At 42.2% G+C, this 25916-nt stretch overlaps 1 protein-coding gene across 1 annotated transcript in view; it reads left to right on the top strand.

Annotated features, from left to right (window-relative positions):
- Positions 1-19918: 19918 nt before the first annotated feature.
- Positions 19919-25916, top strand: part of LOC139283942 (netrin receptor UNC5C-like) — a 172683-nt gene continuing 166685 nt past the window's right edge. The window contains exon 1 of the mRNA XM_070904049.1: positions 19919-20036. Within this exon, the coding sequence (XP_070760150.1) occupies positions 19919-20036 (118 nt within the window). The remainder of the gene's footprint in view (positions 20037-25916) is intronic.

Below are 25916 nucleotides of genomic sequence, written 5' to 3'. Positions count from 1 at the left end.
TGCCGCAGTTTCGCCCTGGGTCTTTTTTAATGGAGGACAGAAAGAGGAAGATTTCTGGCACCAGTTTGTCTTGGGTGTTACTCACTCTGGATCACTATGTTCTTCACCTTCTATCCGTCCTTTCCTGTTTCCTTACATTCTTCTCTTCCTCTTCACCCTCCTTCCCTCTTGTATTTGTTTTCTTCTTTAACATACGGTTACCACACGTCCTGGTTTGTCCAGGAATGTTCGGTTTCAAGCTGGGTGTCCCGACTCCAAACAATTATGAACAAATTGTCCCAATTTTCACCACCACCATAATTATATTATTATACTTGTTTTTAACACTTATCATGTTCTGTCCAACTCATTATTACCCAACCCAATATAAACACATAAGCAATAGACCATGAGTCTGAATTCAACACTGGTTTGTCTCTATGTATGTCAATATATCAATGTGTTATTGTCAAGGCAGTTGCTAGCCTATGACGCTTGTGGCTCTTTCTGACAGAATCTGTCAGTATGCTAACGGTTAGCTGTCATGCCGAAGAGAAAGTCTGTCTTTTCTAAAGAGCTCCAGGGGCCTTACACCTTCCTCTGTAAGGTATCCGGCAATGAAAATGCTGTGTTCTGCACACACTGCAAAAGTACATTTTTGGTCGCACACAGTGGAAATGCCGATATAAAAGATCATATTAAGACGGCCAAACATAAGCATGGCAATACTTCAAACCAACTGAGGGGGTGAATGTCAAGATCCTCGGCGATCGGTGTCAGTGAGACATCAACAATTCTCTTCGATGAAGTCCACCATAGCCTCCATGTGTTTAACCTGATAGACAGAAAGTTGTTGGCTTTTGTGCAGACAACACCAACACTAATTGCAGAGGAAAGGCGAGGAGAGGGGAAAACGTCTTCTGTAAATTAAAGACGGCCACCACCAATGACCTTGTTGGAATTGGCTGCACGGCGCACACAGTTTACAACACAACACAGATGCAGACGATACTCCACACATTTTTTTGTATTCTTTCATATCAACACTGTCTGCTTAGAAGAGCTAAAGGAATTCTGTATCTTTGTCGACCTCGAGCACACCACTATCCCGAGAATCAGCAAAACCCGCTTGCTGTCACTTGGACCTGCAGTTGAGAGGGTGCTGAAGCTTGATCCAGCTGTACAGTCTTGTTTCTGCTCCCAGGAGAAAGCCCCCACTGCAATTCTGAAGTTCCTCAAAGACCCTGTGTGTGATGCCTGGATGTAGTCATGCACAACCAACTGACAGTCTTCAATGACACCATAAAGATGATGGAGAAACAGAAGGGCACAACTGTTCAATCTGCTTGCTACCTCAGCTATCTTCAGGAGAAGGTGGTGGAGAGAAGGGCCATCTTCATGGGACTGGAGGTGAGTTTAGTTAAATTATAATTTCTACTGGTTTATACAGGCAAAGGACAGAAATCAATTAAGAAATCAATCAGCTATGTTTTATTATTATTATTTTATAGGCTATCAATATAATGTTGATTCATTAATTTGTTATTTTGCTATTGTTATAGGTGAAGAAACCCCTGACCGCCGTCGATGATCCAAAGTAGTGAAAGTGGAGACGTTCTGCAATGATGTCTGTGCTTTCTTTCATACCTACAGGAAAGCAACATTCACTGAGCTAAAGGTCCTTTCATGGACCCTGCTGAACGGTGTTGCACAGTGGGATGAGGTTGAATGCTCCCCACAGTATGTGTGTACATTACATTAACTTCAGTGAAGATGTACACCACTGAGAACGTCGCGCAGTGGAACACAGATGGGAAACCAATTGTCAGCCACCGTACGCGATACATACTGTGTGCACCCATGTGTATCTAAAAGAGCCTGGATTTGTTTTTCCTTTCTTATGTACACCAACCACAGCTACATAGACAAGTCCTTAATTGAGCCTGTTACATATAGTAATTTGTAGTTTAAATTGAATTAGAGAAAGTACATCAACATCTTCATCTATTTCCCAGCTTAATTTCTACTTGAAACAAAACTAAAGTTCCTTTTGTGGATAATCTGTTCCTCATTCAGAATTTACACAACTGTTCTATTTGACAAATAAGATACCACAATAGGTGAAGCCCAGGCTTTTTATACTTGAAAAGCATTTATCCCCACTTTCTTTCTTTCTTTTTGGCCCATAATCAGGGCGATTTTAGTTGTGTTTGGAGCTGATTTTAACCAAGTGTGATAGATTGTGTTGAACTAATTAAGACTAATAAAACTAATTCTCTTTGCAATATTGTTTTTCCATTTTAATGTTTTATTTCAGATTTTAAAAAAAGTGAATCAATTTTGCAGTAAAAATTAACATCCCCTGCAATCCCTAGAAACCCACCTGGCATGCTATTTGGCTAACAGTCTAGTCATCTGAATCGGATTCCCTTGATTGTGAGACACAAGAAGTATTGAATGTGTGTTTTAGAGTATGTGTGAACAAGCTAATGGAACATTATCCCCTCTAGCAAGCGCGGGGCTGTTCGTATGGCAGTGTTGGTGGGCACCATTGTAATTGCATCTAGCAGCTTGTCTCCTTCAGCAGACTGAACACTTCAATCTGCGGACACAGCAACCACGCCGTGCTTCCTCAAAATGCCGCAGTAAAAAAAAAGGAATCAACACTAAAGATAAGTGGGACTGCATTTAATGCTCCACTGCTTTTATTGTGGATGTTAGGCAAATCTGGAACATTTTCTGTATTTATAGAAGCAAAGTCATTATGCTATTCTTGTGCTGCGGCAACACAATTTAACAGCAAGCTAAAGCTCACCTAATAAATGACGTGGAGTCACGATTCATCGAGGTCTTCACTTTAATACGATTCCAGACAGTGCAGGCTGAAACTGTGAAGAAACACAATGATGATCCCCACGTACAAATGACTGATATTGCACATATGTATAGATAACTGCAACGTACTACTATAGCTTTTCTTAATTACGTAAGTAAGGACTTAATTCCTTATTTAATAGTAATGGTAACAGTAATAATTTCTTGTATTTCAATAGATCCTTTTCTTGGCCACAAATGCCACTTCCACAGCATCTTTCTCAGTAGGCAGGTAAATGGTCTATAATGAAGACTGATATACAGACAAAGCAAATTAGATAATATATCAAAGCTTAGAAATATCATAAGCATTCATGGAAAGAGAGGATGGTAGCGGATGCAGCTCAGATGGAAAGAAATGGCTTATTTCATATGTAACTGCCACTTTCCAAGTTATCAAAACAGCCACAAAATTAACGAGTGAACGAAATGCTTTCAACCTGACATCAGTCATGTATCACATCTAAATTGAATCCCTAATCTTCTCTAGACAGGAGAGGAAGAAGCTCTCTGGTAGACTTCATGTAACTGTTGCCCAATCCTTTCATCACGTTGGCTTGCATTTTGCAGACCTGCCCATCACAAGTATTGGAAGCCTCTGTGATGGTTTTCCTGCTGCTTGTATGTTCCCACACAGAACTAAGATCTCCTTGGTGGATGTCACGAGGCAGAACTCGAGTGTAGGGAGGTAGTCCTATCTTCAGCAATACCAGAACTGGTTTGTGAGATTCTGCAACACTTTCTGTTGAAAGGCTTGTTTTCTGTTTCACATGAGAGGGTCACACCGACCTTTTGTTTGAGTCCCATTGCAGGAGTAAGTATGAGAGATGAGTCTGAGCCAGTGAAGATGGGGACAAGAAGTGTTATATTGATTATAGCCTAGATTCAGGCCAGTATGCAGAAGACTTTGAGACTATGAGAAACAACTTGTGATCTGACTTCGGTAAACATGGAGTTTAAGATTACACACACGATTTGGAACCATCCCTTTCCATGTGGAAATGATGGGCATACAAGAGAAAAGATATATACCTATTGTTGGCTTGCACTGCCCTGGTATTATGTGCTAAGACTGAAAAGGCCAAACATCCATGCTGGTGTGAAAGGAGGGGGTCATGTGCTTTGCCACTCTTTATTTAGGTTGTGCGGATTTGTTTGGATTCACAGAGCTTCCAACATACTACACGTTTGTGCAGATGATTTTTCAGTTACCACCCATGTAATCTCTATAAAGAGATATCTGTCTATGAATGCAGAATCTGTAGGCAAAGGACAAGATGTTGGTATCGGAAGCGCTCTGGTTTCTGTTTGTAGTCTGTTTGTAGTGCGAGTAATATGTACCAATCACATTTCAGCGGCTTTGATTGCATGCAGGTGAACAGTCCGTGTGGAGGTAAAAAAAAGGCGGGCCGCATTGGCTGAAATGCAATCTTGAACCCATTGGCTATCGTCTGATGATGATTTTGCCTTTAATTAGCTTTTTTATTTATTTATCTGCATTCATGATGCAGATATCTTTCTCTAATGTGTAATGTAATCGCCATTATAATTGCCAATGTAATCGTGTCTCGAGTTTCTAATTGGACTGTGAACAATGGCCGGCACACGGAAGAGGAAGTCTTGGCCCGGATATCCGTTATCCATTATCCAGATATCTGCTGGCTACACCAGAAGCCCAGAAACATTGGCCTTTGCCGCCAGAGGCTAAACCGTCGTCAGATGATAGCTGAAGGGTTCCAAGAATGCCACCCATGAGCCAAAACCCTGCTGCACGCTCAGCTCTTTATGATAACATGCATTGATGTTCAATCCTATTGTGAAAGGGAACAGCGAGGTAGAGATGTGGTGTTGTCAGTGTAGGATGATGGGATTTCATTTATCACTGTCTAGCTGAGCGTGTGTCAGAAAACAGCCCATCCTGACTAGCCTGTTTGTATGAAGAATGACAACCAAGAGCCACTGGGCTGCTCTTTTCATATTCTTTAGTTCAAGTTCAAAAAGAAAGGATTTTCTTTGTTTTAAGATAGGTAGTCTGCTCTCCACAAGGGTAGATTGTCCTCATTTGGGCATGTGACATCATTCAATTGGGAATCCCTCACGCGGTGTGTGGCTCCCTGCTCCTGGACTCCTGTAGCCAGCGGCATGTTTTAACACTGGTCAGGTCAGTGATGAAAAGGTCGCTCTGCAGACCACAAGCTGTCAGGTAGACCACCGCAGTCAGAGCTCCCTCTTATGCAGCCACCAACTGAAGCTGCAGCCGCAGAGTTAGAGCGAGCATGGCACTTGATTTCAATCACTGCAATTCAGCCTGATTTGCACTTGTCTTTTCGCCCCCTTGGGCTAGTGCATCGCAGTGTCGGCCAACCCATTTTCAGGCTGTTTTCTTCTCTCATTTCCAAGTATCCCTCATCCCTTCATTCTGGATGAAACAGGCTAACAGGGACTCTTTCCACAGGTGTAAATCAATCAGTGGAAAGGTTGTGAGTGAGAGGTTATGCATGTGAGGCACTATAGAAGAAAAACCACAAAACACACACAACCACATAGTTAAGAAGATCATACAAAATTAAACAATAACGTAGAACAAAAAAAACACAGATTGTTTGTACGTTACAGGGAGTGACATGATCAGTGACAACTGACTTAAAGACTATCCCTACACCGAAAGTACAAAAGCATTGTGATAGCTTGTCCACCATACCAAAGCTTTGTTCTTCAGCTGTACAAACTCTTCGTGAAGAAGCATGACTGCCATTCGTTAAACAGAAAGTTCTTAAAGCGAATGACTGCAGAGTAAGATCAACACTGTTACACCAAATTCATCCCTTGTCCAAAGTGACTAACTACAGAACAGAACAGCACGAACTTCGGTTTCAGATCCAGCAACTTGTTCTGTTTCCCCACACAGAGCAGTGACACTGAACCCATGTTGCTGTTGTTATTCAGCATAAATATTTCCTTTGCCTACTAAAACCATTAACCCTGTTTGACCTGTTGTACTTTTGTTGTGCAACTAAATAAGTTCAGAATGTGTTTGTCGGAGATTTCTCTATTACATCAAAGTCAAGCACTTCTGGCAGTCCAGTGACAGTTCATTTTAGTTAAAGTTGAAATACATACCGGTATAACATACACATTGTATACTGTATTTTAGCTATGCTACCTGCTTCATCCTGCCCCATCCATAGAGTTTTGGCATGTTGTCATGCTTGTATAATTTTACAGCTGGAAACTATTTACTATATTTCAGTATATTACAAAGATACTGTATTTCTGTGTGCTGTGAAGGTGAATAGAGTTGTTTTGAATTGTCCCTGGTAAAGCATTGTGTCTACTGTGTGTGCCTTTTCATCTGGGATGTACATGCGTCAATGTCATGATTGGGATGATGATTTCAGATTTCAGATTACTCATCAGGTCATGTGACTGCATAAGCTTTGCTGTGATTTCAGATGCAAAACCATTTCGGATTAGTAGCCTTCTTCCTAAATACTTTATACATGCGGCCTGTGGGATTTATGAACGCGATGTAAGAGAGGAGAAACAACTGCAGTCCAGCCTTTTCCCCTACGCCAGCCATTCCTGGGAGGCACTTTATTATGTTGTAATTGTCGCGCTTTGTCTTGAGTTCTAAATCCCAAAGTTAATCTCCGAACCATGCTTAACTATCCAGGGGGAAAGTGCTCATACAGGCATCAAAGGAGCAGAATCCTATCATGTAGTCTTCTTTTTTATTCTTTTGTCTCTCTAAAAGAAATTCGTGTCTTCTTTTCTTTCTTTGCAAGTTTTTGTTTTGACCTCTCTGGCAGGCTTAATGAAAACATGCACCTTTGCAGTTCCTCTGGCACAGCAATAGAAAGGATCATTCTTCTGGTATTTTTCAATTCCTCTGATTAAATGTCTGTCTTTGTGCACCCAGTACAACACAGCACAGCATAAATGGTCAAAACACCTTGTGAAATTTTGAGGTTAAACATTCAACACACAACACAAAACAAACACATTTAGGAGCCAGCTTGAATGGCTCCTACAAGGTTGAAGCTTTGTCAACAACTTTCTCTCTATCACACAAATTCTGTAGCATTGCAGCAATACAACAAGTCTGCTATTGATTTTAATAGTTTAATTGAATTTGTTCAAAAGCTTGCCTTAAAAGTGAAACATTTTCTCTCACATCATATATCCACTTAAGACAAAGAAAGTTTAGCTCAATATCTCTAGAACTACAGAGGTTTTGGCCTAACTACCATCACAACAACAAATCTGCCAACGTGCTGAGCTCAGTTGAATGTTCCCACGTTGGCTGGACCATGCTATTTAGATGCTGTTACTATATTTGCCTTGAATTTTACACGTTATGTTTTTGACAAACATTTCCAAATGTTTTTAGTCAAATAAATACGCAGCTGTCTATGAAAACCTCCACAGCCTTGAGGTTTATAGGCTATGCCAGATTGATGATGTTCAAACAGCAGCTGAAAGAGCTGTGAAGGATTTTATAAAGAGCTCAGGGGGTGACAGCTGAGTCGAGCTGACATGAACCTTGACCTTACACCTCTTTAGAATGTCAGCACATGTGCACACACGCTAACACACATACACACACACACTGGGACCAGTAACTCAGTTACTCAGGTTATGTAGGTGTGTGCACACGCACACAAGTTGAAGCTCTCTGTCTCCCTGTCTCACTTTGTCTCTCTCTCTCTCTCTCACACACACACACACACACACACACACACACACACACACACACACACACACACACACATGCAGTCTTTGAAGGCCGTGGCAGTAGCCACTAATGTGTTGCAGGGTCCCAGTAAGTAGCTGCAAACTGTTTTCTTTCATCTTCAGGGGAATAGATGAGGAGATAGGAGGATGGTGATGGAAATCATCAGGCAACCAGACATCATCACATGAGCAACTCTTATCTCCAAAAAGCCAGGTTTTCAGGAACTCCCTTGTTTTCAGATGAACAGCAGATTTTTCTATTTGTTTATTTATTTATTTATCGTGCCTACTTACCCCTGGGTTTTCATGAAGGTGAAGTGCTATTAAATACAGAATATTCAGAGCAATATCAACTTTGACATCAAGGAAACTGCAGCAATAATATTAAAAATGTATTTTGTTTTACTGTGTCTTGAGGCAAGGAAACAGGATAAGCCTAACTTGCACAGTAGTTGAATATTTCTGTGTTTATTAGACCACTGAAGAAACAAATGACCATGCCCGACAAACCAAACAAGTGTTGTGAAAAGATTTAAAATCGGTCTCTAAAGTTTTCTGAAGGAACTTGAGTGCTGATGTAAATTCGAAGGAAAACAGGAAGATGAAGACTTAGCATCCGCCTGAACAGCTACTAACTGAAGCAGCAGAAATCAGCATTCAGCTCATTGACAAAGTTATTCTGCTTCAGAGTTCACCTCAACTGCTCAGATGCCAGAAAACATATAGATAAAATATATGTTTGCCCAGTGAGGGAATTACTTTTCTTGACGGCAAAAATCAACTCATATGTAAATGCTATTCACTGAAGCACGTGGCACCTCTTCTTAAGTCGTTAAAGAACTGGTCATCGTATGCAGCAGTTTGCTTATCAGCACTTAGTCCACAGCAGACAGCACAAGCAGACTGTCAGCAGCTGTAATGTATTCTGTGGAGACAACAGTTAGTGTTCTCAATCGATCATAAAAGAACATTATCTGACGTTCTTCATTTAGACAAATCTTTATTAAAGTATTCTCCTCACACATGGATGGACAAAGCCTTTCTACACATATACACAAATATACTCACTCAGTCTCTTTCTCTCTCTCTGTTGTCTCTTATCGTCAGTTCACTTTGCTTTTTTTCATTTATATTCTAAAAACATAATTTTCTCTCTGTCCCTTGCAGTCAAAAAGAGGATGCTGCAGCAGCAAACTCCTAATTATTTAATTACATGAATATTGGTCACTGCTGGAATCACAGTTGTAATTAAGTGTGATTTGAGGTTCCGGGAGTGTGCATGAATTAATAATGAGCTAATCAAAAAGCACTTGGGCTGATTGCCAGGACATTAACACCTAGAAAGAGGAAGGGGATTAACTGTTGTCTGTCTCTGGCTCATGCAGCACATCTGCATCAGTCAGGGTCTCCAGTGATTTATTGTTTTAACTTGAATCCTACAATTAACTCATTAATGGAAGTTAACGTGGTAGGTTTCATGGCCCTGTACTGCTCTTGAAGTCTGTTAAAAATCTGCTGTGTATTAGCAACAAGCAGAAAGATGGGAATCACACACACACACACACACACTTAAATTAAAGTGTCATTTGTAAAGGTACAAGAGTATTTCTCTGGGGAAATATGGTAGGAGAGATCTAAAGTAAGTGACGGTGTCCCATCTCTCTAAAAAATGCCATTTTGTCACTGCAAGCAACCTGTGACAGGTTGATCATGTGTTTCAACCTGTCGAAACACATGATCAGAAAACATGCTTACGTCCTTTTACAGGTAGCGGTGAGAATACATCAAGCCCTTCCAAACAGGCAAAGGTTGATTTGGACCGAGGGTGCAGCAGTAACACAGGCAGAAATGACTTTTGCTGAGTACTTTTGCTTCCCTCATACTGCATCTGATCTGAACAGACACAGTAAATTAATCAAATTCAGTGCCCCATGTCGCTAATTTCCAAGCTACTGGACCTGTGTGAGCCGTCAAGGCTTTCGTCATATGGAAATAAATCCAAACTTGCAAAGTGAAGCGATGTGGTTCCTTGACAAAACCCCCCCCCCCCACTATTTTTCCAAGTTTTTTTTCTTGGTAATTTGTGATTTTTTTCTCATAAATTTACCACTTCAATCTCAGAAATTAAGAGTTTTTTTCTCGAAAATATTACCCCCCCCCCCCCGGCTCCAAAAGTTTAGATTTTTTTCCCACCTACTGTGGCCCTAATACGCCGTCACACATATCACAGCATCATAAACAGATTTTTATTTGAGCTTCTTCACTGACTGTGTCGGAGCTTTGCAGTTCAGTGATATAATTCTTCATAGTGTGGAAGCTGCAATGAAGTGGGACCACCCACTGACCCATGGTAGGGTGGCATATTCTGGTAGGCAGATGGTGGGTATCTAGCCTCCTCTTGCATGACAGAGCTGGATCCGTCAAATGGCTGTGGTGTGACAGAGAATGTTGTTTGGCCAAGACTCTGCTGTGTCTTCTGATGTAGACTTCCAGTACAAAGAGGATCCTTGTTTTGGATTTAAATGTATTTCTTCCTCTTGAGTCTAACAAGGTTAACAGGATTAAATGTTTGGTGTTACTGGTCCAAGAACTGTTGATATTAAACCCGTGTCACAGGGTGGTCTGCTTCAGGTTTCTGTGTTGGTTCATGCCTGTCCTCACAGAAAATGTAAAGTCATTTTTAAACTCTCAGCATTTTTGGAACTTTTTGATCATGTATTGATGATGACAAAATGCAGGCTGTAAATGATAGCTTTCAATAAGAACAACCTTCTGATCATGTCTTGACATGAGGGAAGCATATTCACAGACATGCCAGCTTGTAGCTCCAGACCCGCTGGGAAATTGTTGCTTTCTGCACGACTTCTCCTGTGAGTCTCTCAGCGACTTTGTTCTTGACTTATAATCAGCCACTGTAAATGAGTGAATTATTAAAAGCATGCTCATGCATTTAGACATGTATCTGCCCTCTTAAAAGCTAATTCAGCACAGACAAGTCAGTATCCACCCAAAGTTTTAATTACTGTCTAGTAGAAAGCCACTGTCTCCACTGCTATTAAGAAATCTGTAAGAGAATGGTTGAGACTGAGGGTACATTCAACGGGATAGCTTCTCAAAGTTTCACTTCTCCACACAGAGGTTAGCAGAGAAACAAAACTTAATTCCTTAATCCCTTAAATTCAGTCTGTATTTGAGAAAACAGTAGATCAGTGATGGAGGGGTGTTTTCTGTATTAGTTCTGGGCTGAGGGCTGGAGATATGGACCCTGACTGATGCTTGAAGATTCCCTTGGAGATGGCAAACAATTAAGTAAATTGTCCGTCACTACTATTAGAGATGGTGTGTTCTACATCAGACAATATCTGATGAAGCGTATCCTGGACACAACATTTTCTGGCAGAGGCACATATTAAGCAACACACTCCGTTGGACCCAAAATGTGGTGGAAAACATCTTTTTTTGCAGTAGCTGGCAGATCGTCCACAGAAGAAATCTGTTGTGGTCTCGTCCCTCTCCATGTTGGCTTCCCCTCCCTACGGAGATGTGATCAAGGAAGGGTGGCTCTTGCTTTGCCTTTTTGTTACTTAAAAAAAGAGACATGAATTGCTTCAGCTCATTGTATTCTGCATCAGTGAAAGGTTAGGTGCAGTATCACTTAACCATGAGAGCCATTACAGCATACTTGTTTGTTTATTTATATTCAGCGTTTCTCACCAGAATGCATCGTGTGTATACTTGGGGCCTGATAAATGTGTTGAGTGCAGTTTCCTCCCATAGAACATTTGCAAAGCCAGTTTTTTTAACGTTTTAAATTGTGCATTGTTTACATCCATGTTCACTAAGTTTCTTTGCACGGCAGGAATGTATAAACCCATTTTTACTCATCTGAATTCCTGCTGAGACGTCTTCATCAACATGAAGACAGAATGCACATGGCCAAGCGTACGCACTTTCACACTTTCTTACCTACATGAACACTAACATTTGCATACGCATGTGCACACACGTCAGTGCACACATGTCAGCTATTATATCTAATAAGTGTGCCACACTGTCTCATAGTCTTTGAGAATAAATAAAGACACTTGACATTAGCACAGATAGTCACTTGATCTCTTCAGTCTGAATTCCAGCATCACTGACTTGATGTGTTTGAATAACAAGAGTTAGATTCCTTTCATGAAGTCTGCTTTGTAGCTTGCCAGCTAGTGTTTGTCTGTCTTTTTCCATCACTACATGTCTTCATATCCACTTTGTTTCTCATTTGGGTAGCTTGTCAGAGCCCTGTCCCTATGTCCTTGCTTTGTTAATTTTCTTCTTTCAAATGTTTCTTAATAAAACCATTTTTCCTATACAGAATTTCCCTCATACAAAGTCTGCCTTCAAAGTGGTTTGACCCTATGACCTGCTCACAATGAGCTCGAGGAGTTTTATTGGCCTTCATGTTTAATTATCACTAAAGAAATGAGACGCATTGGACTATGTCACGGCATGATGGAGATGAAAAGAGTTCGACTTACCATCAAGAAATGAACAGTGCATTGATTTTCTTCATGCTTTGTTCTGTAATGCTTGTATCTTTAGACCATTACACAGATTGCAGTTACGTAAACAAATAAAACTACAAACAACATTATTGTTATGATAAATGTGTAATACACTCTTTACTGCCTATGAGGTCACATGCTGACTGGGATTTTCAATTACATTATTGTAGCCACAGCATTTTGTATTTCCTGCTAAATCCTCCAATATGAGTCTGTCTGTGTGTGTGTGTGTGTGTGTGTGTGTGTGTGTGTCAGGAAACAATTCAATTTGATGACTCTGATACATTCTCTCCTTGTCTATCTGTCTGTCTGTCCGTCCATCTGTCTGTCTGGATACATTTCTTGATTCTCTTTTGTTCCCACGGTGATGTTGCACCCAGTGTCCGGGACACAGCGCAGGTCACACCGAGCCATCTAGGCAATGAGATTGTCAGTACTCATCACCAAACAACCTGCCAAACGACTAAAATCAAAAGTGATCTGAAAGGATTGATATTATGGACAGTGTGTTAGGGCATGCACGCGCATAAATGTGCGCACACGTGCAAACTCTGGACAGGAACACACAAGTCCTAAGTCTCATTTTCTCCATCTGAAAATAACACATTAATAAATCCTCCCACAAACACTCGCTCACATCGAGGTGTACCACCTGTGCCCCTCCTCTCCCTCGCCGCTCCTCTCTAATCCACTTGAATGTAGCTGGATATTAGATTAGAAAGTTATAGATGTGATTATTCGTCCCTGGGCACAGCCATCTATTCGCTGATTAAAACGCGAACTGGGGGCCATTATGTAACTGCTTAAAGAGATTAAACCTAGTCACCCCCGTGGGGGCCGCTCTCTGTTGTAACATACAATAGAGATAGCACAGGAGATGGCACACATAACGGCATGTTAGTTATACCTCTACAGGTAGTAAGATAGGAGAGTAGAAGAGTGACAAAAGACTGATGTTAAGAGGCGGGAGACGGGTAATGTGAGCTTGTCGCAAGTTTAACTTTCCAAGGAATTGAGTGTCTCTTTCAATATCTTCAATTAGTGAGTGCAGGGAACTAAGTGATTGGCTCCTCTTTTGAAGAAGGCTTCTCACAAGAACACCGTCCCCACACACTTACAGAAGTGTAACTTCTGCTTTGTTTGTCCGGACACGTGTTTAACATACAACTGCAGCATGTTAGATAAAATTGATTAGCAATCTGAAGCAGGAGATAATTGTATTTGGAAGGCAGAACGATGCTGATTTTGTTTTTAGTCTTTAGCTTGAGTCTGTAGCAGCATTTCTGTTGCTCTTATGACAAGTGAACACAAGTGAACACCATGCTCCACCCAAGCCAAATTGGACCGGCTGAATGATGAAAGTCCACAGTCAATGTTATCACTCAGGCTGAAACATTCATAAGCAACACGCTGGTTGTTGGCTGCTCATTGTGAACCCTCTGCCAGTTGCTGCTAGGCGCAGAGCATCAGCCTTTTCAAAGAGCATAATCAAATGAAAAAAGATTATCAAAAGATAAATGACTACGCTCATTTATCTTTTGTGTGAGCGTGAATTTCTGTACAGTAGACCTCCACTTCATGACACAGTGTCAATGTGAGATTAAATGAATGTATCTGTATTTTTGGATGTGTATTTGTTTGCCATGTTACCAAGTTAGATGAGATGATTGGTCTGATTTACCATGTTTCATCTCGCTAGCTAACTTAAATCATTAATGCATCTGAGTTTTGTTCAGATTTACAACAATGTGTAAAGTTGTCCACTTTGCTGTGAGGGCACGACGTCTGAGATGCGTCATGCACTTACTGACTTACTCATCTGCTGGCGAGGTTAGCCGTTTTCTCCTGCTTCCAGTGTTTGTGCTATACAAAAGCTAGAAACGTGTGTATATGAAGTTGGAGTCGATGCTAATACTCTTTTCATATTTTGTCAAATATGCGTATAGCTCCAGGCCGAAATTCCACTTTTACTGTGTCATGTTTTATTGAATTATGCATTTCTTCTGATTACAGGGCAAGGAATAATGGAGTTGATTGCTTATGATTTTAATAATAAGCTAGTAGGTAAATCCTGCTGGGTTTATTATTAGTTACTCCACGCTTCACGTTCACATCCAAACTGTGGCGGTCCGACAGAAGACGTACATTATTGTTATTTTTTCCCAAAGCCTGTGTCACAACCAGTTTCAAACTTGTGTTTTAAGATTGAATAACTTCCACATTCACACAGACTGCCGACCGTAATTAACCCAAACATCACTGCTTTGACTGTCATTGGAAATGTGTTCAGTTGAACTCTGCCACTGCAGTAATGGAGGCGATGCTTCAGAGCGCGACACATAAATCAACCACCGGATTTAATCTGTACTTATTCTGGACACATGACAGTAAAGCAAAAAGCCTGCGGTCACAAACGCAATAATCGTTCAAATAGGTATAGCGGCGCTCACTTTCATACTTTTTTCCTCAAAGGCATTCATGGTGTTGCACACACAAAAAGGGACGATATTAAAAGGAGAGCTTGAGTGATAAATTCTAATCCTGCTTAGTCTCTCATCTCCTGGCCAACTGTTGAGTGAAGTGGGCGTGCTTGTTGGATTGTCAGTCTCAAAAAACGGAGCCTCCTCAACTACGATATCAGAAAGTTGTGGAATCAGAATCAGAATCAGAATCAGAAATACTTTATTGATCCCCGGGGGGAAATCGTACCGTACCGGTGCTCCCATTCAAGCGTAGAAAGCAGCATAAATTACAAAATATAAAAATAAGAAATAGAAAATAAAAATATACAACAGCAATGTATATGTTTGTCTACATATATATATATATATATATATATATATATATATATATATATATATATGTATGTATTGCACATTTAAGAATAAGTAAGTAATAGTGAGGTAGTATATGTAGAGGCAGGTCCAGATTTCCAGTCTCTTTCTTCTGAGTGTCTGACACTCAGAGGGAGTAGTTGAACAGTTTGATGGCCACAGGCAGGAATGATTTCCTGTGGCGCTCAGTTGTACATTTGGGAGGAATGAGTCTCCCACTGAAGGTGCTCTTTTGCCTGACCAGTACGTCATGGAGAGGATGTGAGGCATTGTCCAAGATGACCCGCTGCTTGGACAGCATCCTCCTCTCTGACACCACCGTCAGAGAGTCCAGCTCCACCCCAACAACGTCACTGGCCTTGCGGATCAGTTTATTGAGTCTGTTGGAGTCCGCCACCCTCAGCCTGCTGCCCCAGCATGCAACAGCATAGAGGATAGCACTGGCCACCACAGAAACATCCTCAGCATAGTCCGGCAGATGTTGAAGGACCTCAGCCGCCTCAGAAAATAGAAACGGCTCTGGCCCTTCTTGTAGAGGGCATTAGTGTTCACCGCCCAGTCCAGTTTATTGTCTATGTGGACTCCCAGGTACTTGTAATCCTCTACAATGTCCACACTGACCCCCTGGATGGAAACAGGGGTCATCGGCACCTTGGTCCTCCTCAGATCCACAGTCAGCTCCTTTGTCTTTGTCACATTGAGCTGTAGATGGTTATGCTCGCACCATGTGACAAAGTTGTCCACAGCAGCCCTGTACTCATCCTCATCACCCTTACTGATACATCCAACTATTGCTGAGTCATCAGAAAACTTCTGAAGATGGCAGGTCTCAGTGCAGTAGCTGAAGTCTGTGGTGAAGATGGTGAAGAGGAAGGGAGAGAGGACAGTCCCCTGCGGGGCCCCGGTGTTGCTGACCACTCTGTCTGACACACAGTGTTGTAAGCGCACATACTGTGGTCTGCCAGTCAGGTAGTTGACAATCCAGGACACGAGGGGGGCATCCACCTGCATCTCCGTCAGCTTCTCACCCAGTAGAACCGGACGGATGGTGTTGAACACACTGGAGAAGTAAAAAAACATGACTCTCACAGTGCTCGCCGGCTTATCCAGGTAGACGTAGACGCGGTTGAGCAGGTAGATGATGGCTCAACTCCAAGTCGGCTGAACTGAAGTTGCCTATCAGCGGATCCAAGTGTGGCTTGACCATGGGCTGGAGCTGCTCCAGGACAAGTCTCTCCAGGGTCTTCATGATGTGGGAGGTCAGTGCCACGGGTCTGTAGTGGTCCTTGGAGCCACTGGGATGAAGGAGGTTTCAGACGCTGTTCAACCCTTAAACTGTAAGGGGTCTCAGCCATGACTTACTGTATATAGCCTCATCTAATGGAAACAATACTTTTTATTATTCTTCAACCATTTTGAAGCAAATAACTACTTGCACCTTTGAAGCCATTTAAAGGAATGGTTTGACATTTTGGCATATACACTTATTCACTTTCTTGATGAGAGTTAGATAAGAAGATCAATACCGCTCTATTGTCCGTACGCTAAAAAGCTACAGCTACAGGGACTGTCCTGTAGTCTCCTCTGGTCACCTGGCAACCTGACGGTGGCGACAAGACTCCTGGACATCATAATGCCCGGTCTCTTGGAAAGAAAGAGATTAAGCGTATTTCCCAAAATGTGGAACTATTCCTTTAGGGACTTTTTTCTATACTGAAAATAAAGGTATGGCATTAATGAGGAGGTTGCACACCAATGTGCATCAGTGTTACACTGCAAACAGTAGACTATTGATATAAAAACAGAACAAGAACCTTTTTTTGTAATTAGGGCTGTATATCATAAAACACCTTTCTTTCACCCTCTGCGTTAACAAGACGGTGATATCCACTGTCTTCTATCTCGCCCTCTCATGTGTCTTTGATGCTATGGGTTACAGGCACAGGCAACCAATGGGAAAATATGTTCAACTTTCTAGAGACTGTGTATTTATCTCTGTAATGATGATGAACACAAATAAAGTTATGTTGGAGTGTCTTTGATGATCCTCACATTCAAAGAAAAAGGGAGATGGAGACAGCGTGACAAAGTCCTCAGGGAGTTTAGTTAAAAGTAGAGTGGGTGGGCTCTGGGGCAGACAGGCACACACACACACACACACACACACACACTTTCACCGCAACCTTTATTCTGTCAGTTTAAGTGGAGGAGTTATTCAGCATGCACATCTCCCATTCACAGTTGTGGAAATAACAATCTGTGGAAAGTGAGGAGGAGGAACCAGATTCACATTCAACATTTGAAATTACTGCTATAGTGGCCGGTTTGCTTTTCCAAGAATATGAGGTTGTATGCAGAAAGTGCTCTGGGCCTGACCTACAAAAAGCCTTGACCTGAGCAGCAGGGTAAAAGATAAACATTTGACACTGTTCAATGTTTCTTCTGCTTCCAGCTTGGCAAATATGTATACAATATGATTACTTTTACACATCCATTGTTGAGTAACAAGCAGCCATGCTAGCTAAATGCTAACATCAGGATGCAAACACGCTCATGATGACAATGCGAAGCAGGTATAATGTTTACCATTGTCACCATCTTAGTTTAGCACATTAACATCCTAATATTTGTTAATTAGCACCAAGCACAAAGTACAGCTGACACTAATGGGAATATCATTATTTTCGAAGGTATGTGGTCATAAACCAAAGTTTTGGACAAATTAAAAATTTTGCCTGATGATGGCGCTAGATGAACAGTTATGGGATCACCAAAGTTATTACAATTCATTCTGAGGGGGACATGAATGTGTGTACCAAATGTCATGACAATCTATCCAATAGTTATTGATGCATTTCACTCAAAAGCTTAAATGTCAACCTCATGGTGGCGCTAGAGGAAAAGTCAGGGGAGTCACCACAGTCAGCAGCACTCATCCTCTGGGGAACACGAATGTCTGTACACAATTTAATGGCAATACATCCAGCAGTTGTTGAGATATTTTAGTCTAGACCAGTGGTGGACTGACCAACAGACCAACGTTGACAATGTCCCGTTTTCTCTGGATAATCCACCGCTTATCCAAAGTAGTTCCAATGAAAACTCTTCAGGGAGAGGCAAATGTCACTAAATGAATTTAAATAAATGTGCATTTGGTTTGAGTTGAACTTGTAGGGGCCTGAAGCAGTCGAAGAATTTTCTAACTTAAACAAACTTTTAAAATAATTTGCCTGAACTGTCAAGTAATGCACTACTTAAATATTACTTTTAAGTCCTTGGCAGTGTAAATAGTATATAAATAAGTATATATGTGTTGTACTACCACATGGAACTGTGAAAGTCCCATTGCCATTGACTGTTGCTAGTGTAAGTGCTGATCCATATCCAAGTGTGCCATATGTTTCTCGTGTAACTTATTGCTTTCCCATTCCCAATAAAGTGGCAGAATAAAAAGGCTTTTACAGGTCCCTGCGGGTAGCAGCTACTTCCAGTGGTAGTCACTGAGCTGTGGGGCTGCTGTGGTGACAAATGGCACCAAGCACATATTTTACTATTGCCATTTACAATGCATGATCCAGGCTGTGCTGCTCAAATGACTGTGCAGCAACACTGTTGAGAGTTGTGTTAGCTGGAAGAGTGTGTGTGTGTATGTGTGTGCTGCAAACACACATACCATGTATTGAGCTTGTTTTGAGTTTATCCATCAGTCACTTAAATGTTTTTGTCTTTTTCTTGAAATATGGGACCATGCCAGTAAAACAAACCTGTGGTCAACATGTTAAGAGGGTATAGCTACTACGTGATTGTTCATTTTTCCTGGAAACATCATTATTTTGTAGCATGGCGACTTGTCCTTGTAAAATGAAAAGCCTTTCATATTTGCTTTTGTCAACTCTTGATAGATTTGAAGAAATTACTTTGCTCTTGTCGATGTTGTGTTCTTACCTTTTCCCAGCAAGTGGTAAATGTACAATAGCTGGGTGAGTGACCTCCATTTGATGGTCATTACATGTAAGTTACTGCACACACTCACCAAGATAAAGCAAATCAATTCTAAAGTTCTATCATGTTCTTCATATAACCCTTTACAGTTATTTTATATGTGTACTTTGGCTGCAATATAGTGGACACGTGCAGTACATTCTTTTGCAGGCCCAACGGACGTGGCCGTCAGGGGGCAGACATCAGTCGGTGAGCTCGCGGAGAAAACGTGGCTCTCTGGTTTGTTCCACACCGGCAGCAATTATAGGCGCGCGCACGCTCCCACACGCGCAAACAATAGATAGATACAATGGATTAAAAACAACAACAACAACAAACCACTAGGCAGATACAGTAGAGACAAACACCTCCGAATTATAGAAATGCACCTGGAGATTTAAAAAAAAAAAAAAAATCCAAAAAGTAAAAATAATCTGTCTCTAAAAGTCTCTTCAGGAAAATATGACGAGGTTACTCTTAAGTCTTAAATGTGATATATGTGTTGTATCAAACAACAAAAATATCCCTCGTCAGACATGTTATTAAGAGATGTTTTTATTTGTGTTGTACATCAAATACACAGTGTAAAGTAGGAGAGAGGGGGGAGAGGGAGAAGGAGAGAGAGCGGTAGCCGGAGGGCGGTGGCATTTCTCTCTCTGCGTAAACGGAGAGAGCGCGCGGAGAGCAGAGCAGAGCTTCGTGGCGAGGCAGCAGAGCAGCCGGCACGAGTGAAGGGACCCCGTGGATATCTCCACCTCTCTCTGCTCACCGCGTAACCTGCGCCTTCTCAGACGGACTTGGACATCGGGACTAGAGGCTGTACACCCTCCCACCTTTTGGTTTTTGGACTCGTTTGATTCACCAGCAGACCCTGTGGTGGAGGAGTGAGGGGGGGGGGGGGGGGCTCTCATTTCCCCCACCGTGGACCGAGGAGTTTTGTGTGTTTATGTGTTTTGCGCGTTGCTTGTAATGGGGAAAAGTGGACAGAGAAGTGGAATAGGACACCGGGGTAGCAGCTTGGCGAGGATGTGCGCCGCGCCGGGGATCCTGGTTCTCCTGGTGCTCGTACAGCGAGGAGTCGGCCAAGGTAAGGCTGGAGAGCGCGTCTTCTCTCAGACCTGTTTAATATCACACCTTAAATGTTTCCGAGCGATGAAAGCTTCCCTTCATCTCCGGGATGAGGCTGTGTGGAAGCGGCGGCGGCGGCTGTTAGGAGGCGGGGAGGCAGAAGTAGCTCCTGCCGGGGAGGTGTACTTTTCTTTTGTTTTTTGCCATATTTCCATTTAAATGGAGCTGATGAGTGGATGCCTTTACGGTCAGTGTCTCAAGGTGTAAACAAACATGTATAACTGCGCATTTCCCTGCCTTTTTAAAGTGTGCTGTACAAACTGAGAGGCGAAACTCGAAGCCCACGTTAACTACTAATAGACCAATTAATTTACGAAGACTGAAAAATAAACTGATAATTAAAAAAGGCTGACGAATATGTGGTCTAGACTCGATATCGAGAAGCAGATAAATGCGTATGTGGCCGCAAAAAACTCCCGAGGAACACGGGGGGGACTTCAGGTCCCTGTCGGAGCTAAATAGACTATTGCAGTGATTTTTCCATCAGGACCTGTTTCAGGTCTGGATCAACTCCGAGGTTGCAGTTAAATGAAGGTGAAAACTGTGAAGGGCAGGACTTGGGGGTCCACGATTAGCCGACTGAATGTCTCATTGCAGTGCACTTCGCAATAAAACGGAGGCGACGCTTCGCTGCTCCGATTGGAAAATTGATCAGAAGTCACAAACACTCAGCCGCCTGAAGCTTCCAGGCAATTATACAAATCTCACAGCAAAAACCTCGAGAGAACCAGAAGAAACGCGCTGCACGCATCACGAGAACATGAAATGCCACAATATCATCAAGTCACCATCATCATTATCTTATGAGAGAACCCGAGGGGAGCTCGCCGTATGTGAGTGTATGAACTCCTCGGCTGTTCGGGTGATTTGGTGCTGTGTATCAGCGGCGCTGTGAGCCCCTGGTGAAGCATAGCAACGATATTAAAGTGATATTTCTGAGGAGCGACGTGCAGCCACGCGGCGGCTGATATCGCAGGTCACAGGCTGAACGAAGCCCGAATAAGTCGCCTAACTTTATGCCGTTAAGACATTTTTTATTTCCGTTGAAGAGCTCTGTGAGATTCACAGTGTGGCGGACTGCTGAGGGGAAAGGGGGGCAACATCTTTCTCTCTTTCACACTCTCAGTGACCTTCTCTTGTTAATGTTCATCCAGAAGCATTAATGTCCAACCCTTCTGTTGTTCTCCCAAGCTGCTTAATTCACCACATATTTCCTGTATGGCCTCAGTAACCTGGGAAGTTGACCTTATCACGGCCACTTAAGGTGGGTTTTATACCCTGTAATAGTCTGTAAGTGGAATATTCTAATATAACGTCAGGACTCTGTATTACCTTAATCTTTACCCTCTATTATACAACTTATACTCCACTTGAAATGATACAGTAACTTGCCCAGTCTACACCAGCATGTAGTCAGTAAATTGGTATCGACATTACCGATTGGCCTTGGGTTTTTTGTGTTGAATTTGGGCAGTAATTGGACATGATGTTGCCGCCACCTTTCTCTCGTTGCCCTGGGGAACAACATTTCAGCAACACCCACCAATATTCATTATGACCGTTCTCTATTGGTTTACTGTTAAATCGATACATTGCAATTTAGGGACACGATTTGAGTAGGCTTTCACACCACCTCTTGATAAATTGCACCTCGCAACAACATGCGCCTCAGTTTGACTTTGGTAGAGAAATCTGATAATTGGAAACTAAAACTGTCGATGTTTTTCCAGGCAGATGAAACTCCTCAATCTTTGAACACTCCTGAAAAGTGCAGTTTCCCCCTCATTCTGCCCCCCCCCCTTTTTTTTAAGTTTAGACTTATCTGATTCTCCTCTCCCTCCTAGTTTGGGCTTGTCTGTTATGTCCCTGGCTGTTGTTTCTCTGTTCCAAACAACTTGACTCATGTCTCTGAAGTTGGTTTTGTCTGCGAGGAGCCACTGCATTAGTTGTTCTGTTGAATGGGGCAAAACACACAAACATGTTGACCTTGGATTCAAACTCTTGTGTTTCTATGTGCGTTTTGTCTTTTGAAGGCGAAATACAAATAATTGTTTCAACCAAATGATTGAGCCATTTAGTTCTGCTCATGCAGCATTGAGTGTCTTACAGCCAGTTGCTGCCTCCAGTTTAACTCCTCATGGTGGAATATGTGGTTTGGTCAGTTTAATAGCTCAGTTTGTTTTTGAGGTGATGACTAATGATGGTCAGGATGATGCTGTTTGTGGAAATGATGTTGGAGCTGCTGTGGATTCAAATCTAATAATGATGAATGATGAGAACCCTCAAGTATTCAAAATTTCCAGTTCTTTTTTTTTTTTTTTTTTTTTTTTTAAATGTATTTTGAAAACAACATCCCATACAGAGCAAACTCAATCCAGGTCGTTCCACTTTAAATATCCAGGTCTCTCCCGAGCTTTTAATTATGAACCTTTTTTTAGTTTTATTTAATCTGGCATGTAGTCCTCGTTCTCCTTTGCAGAGCTATAGAAACTGCGCTACACTATGGAAAAGTCTCTTGCACACAGACACACACACTTGTGCGCACAAAGACATGTGCACACACAATGAGAGGAGAGTGTTAGTTGAGATCTTCTCATGCCAGCTTGAGTGCATGTGTCAGCCTTCAAATTGAGCCCCACCCTCAAGCCTCTTGGCCTATTAAAAAGCCATTAGCTAAGCCCCCTTTACATTTGATCTGGAATGAATAGGTGTCAAGATCACTCTCCAAAGTCTGAGAAGTCCCCTTGTTTATTATGATGACTAAGCTGCGATGTGGCCAGGTTCTACCATTCAGCTGCTATATGGTGTTAAACATTTGGTGTGTTTCTGCTGTGTACGGCCCGGCCTGTGTGCAGTCCCCGTCATATTAGATTCCACTGTTTGGCTGCTGGCTTCTGGTTACAGACGTTCATATTTCACACACATTTATTCTAGGATACTTTTTTTTTGGTTCTTTGTTTGAATGTGTGTGTATATATATATATATATATATATATATATATATATATATTCTTAAACTAGATAGCAATGCAGTTTGAAATAAATATGTGGGTGTGTGTTCAAGTTTGTGCGTCTGTGCAGGTGTGTAGGTGTATATGTGTGGTGCTGAGGTGTAAAGATGTACTGAAAGTGCTCACATGAGGTGAGTGTGTGTGTGTGTGTGTGTGTGAGTGTATGTGCTCATGAACTTGGCAGCTTAGGGATGTTCTCAGAGAACTCCTGTGGTCTGTGTGTGTGTGTGTGTGCACGCGCCAGAATGTCTATACGTGGGAGACTGTGTGATTTTATACATGTGTGTCAGCTTGGCATCATAACGGTGCTCCAGCAGAGCTCACATGGTGTTTTGTTGCATGTATGTGTATGTGTGTGTGCGCACTTGGCATTATGATATTGCCAGAGCTCCCATGCTGTCTCCCATTATGCTCTGATCCTGTCCCATGGTGCACTGCAGCCATCCAGGGTTCAGTACTTGTAGGGGGACAGCTGGGAATTATTGGAACTAAATAGGCCAATTTGATTGGCTGTGCTACTCCAGCCAGCGCGAGGCGATTGGCCGAGCAGGTTTTATGTGGTAAATTTGATGCTTTTTCTGTATCAGAGGGACATAGAAAGTGTGAGAGAGGGAAAGGATGAATGGATGAGGAAGGGAGAGATCTCTCTGGGTGGTTTGTACCAGCTTTGATCACTCCACTCGGACTTGACAAGCTGACTGACACACACACACATACATACACACACACACACACACACACACACACACACACACACACACAGCGAGATATTTCTGTGGTCAAACAATGCTGCATTCTGTCTGCATTCTCTGTGTGTGTGTATGTGAGCGTACAATTACGTGCGTTTGTGTGTGTGCTTGGACAGGCGTTCACGGGAGTGTGTGAAAGGAAGTCTTTGACTGTGTCTGGGGTTGTTTTGTATAGAAGACCCTCCTGCTGCTAGCAGCAGCCTAGTGATGGCAGATTTCCTTCAACCTCTTTGCCTTCTTTTTTTTATGTTTTATCCTTGCTTACTCATCCGTACATTTCATAGACTCTTACTTTAAGTGTGACCAGTGATGAGGCATTTTTCCACCCACCTTTTCTCTATCTCTATCCTTTCAGTCTGCGTCCTCTGTTAGCTGCTGAATGGATTTTACTGACCTTTTTTTTTTTTCTTTTGTTTCTCCTTGCCTGTGGCCTTGTGTGTTCATCCATTTACTCAGTAGATTTTATGTTGGGCTGTGAAAATGCTGGACCTTGTCTGTCCACCTACAGTTCTGTGCATTTTATATATGGTTTACTTGGAACACATCGCAATTACAGCTCTGGCCTATTTCAAGAATCAAGAGCCTGAACGTGGGTTGTTTGTGTAGCGACGGAGAACTTTGCAGGCATGCTGTTCTTTGAGGAGAGCAGAGATGAGATTCGGTTTTCGTGGCTTTTCAAATGGCTGTGTCGACAAACTGCGTCACACCGCTCGCACCATTTACTATCTCTCACTCTCCGCAGGGGAAAACCCAGGATGGAACATAAGAATGCCTCCCTGTGTGTGTGTGTGTGTGTGTGTGTGTGTGTGTGTGTGTGTCTGACTATGTGTGAGCGTGTGTGTTTACTAGAGAGACGGGCTGAGCTGGAGAGAAAAGAGGAAAAAGAGAAAGGAGAAGCTAAATGTTTTGAAACTGATTCCCCGTGTCTCCTGCTGTTAGGCCTAATTCCTTCTAGAGTTTCATGTAAAGATCTGGAATTATGAATTTTTCATGGCCTGCGAAACCTAAGGCCTCATTTGGGGCTCTCATTTCCAGGCTTTTTGTTTTAGTTAGTTGTGTGTGTGTGTGTGTGTGTGTGTGTGTATGTGTGTGTGTGTGCCTGTCTATGTGTGAGGCGGGTGTTCGGAGAGTTCCCAATCAATGGCCTACTATATAGTTCCCACTGGTCCCAGGCAGTCCTGCACTGCAAAAAGTGATAACCCTATTTTAGTGTTTTTCATCACGGATACAGACATACACTTATTTCATTGTCTTTAAAGTTATGTTATTATACGACACTTCCAGATAAAACACATCCAGAAACAGAGTAGAGTATAACAGCCAAAAGTTCTTATTTGTCTTTGTCATTACAGATCACAGAAAAGTGCCATCAAATTATTTTGGTAAAGCTTAATCTGAGATGAATTCTCTTGATGTCATTTTTTGCAGCATACTGCAAGTAGAAACTGGGCGTCTTTAATTCCCATAATAAACAGTTGGGCTCAGTGAATCGATGCCACGAGTGCCAGGCCACAGATTGTGGTACTGTTGTCCATCGTCTCAATTCCTCTTTCCTGTCATTTGTCCTCATTTCTCTCTCTGACACCATCTCTCATTCTCTGTCCTGCTTTCTCTCATTCCCATCTGCTACCTCTGACACTCTTGTTTGCCTCTCTCACTTTTAGCTCCCTTTTTTATTATTCTCTTCCTCTGCTACTGTCTCTCACCACTTGGTCCCTTTTCTCTAGTTAGATTTACACTGTTTAATTAGAGTGTGGCCCAAACAGTGGACATATTGTTGTGCTTCTGGACGGGGCCCACAAGCAGCGGGACATTATGTGTTTGTGTGTGTGTGTTTTGTCACAGAAACATGGTGGAAACTCATCAGTCAGCCAGAGGGAGGGAGAGAGTTTGCCTACGCATTCACACTCACACACACACACACACACACACACACACACACACACACACACACACACACACACACACACACAGGCCCTATACAGATAGATGGAAGGGAAAAGGGAAGTAAAGAAGGAAGGAGACAGGTAGAGAAATGGAGGTCCACACCATGCCAGCTGCTCTCCATTGAAATCTCAC

This window comes from Enoplosus armatus, chromosome 4, assembly GCF_043641665.1.
Source record: "Enoplosus armatus isolate fEnoArm2 chromosome 4, fEnoArm2.hap1, whole genome shotgun sequence".
Classification (NCBI taxonomy): domain Eukaryota; kingdom Metazoa; phylum Chordata; class Actinopteri; order Centrarchiformes; family Enoplosidae; genus Enoplosus; species Enoplosus armatus.
The sequence above is the reverse complement of the archived record's forward strand: the minus strand, read 5'-3'. Positions and strand labels throughout refer to the sequence as shown.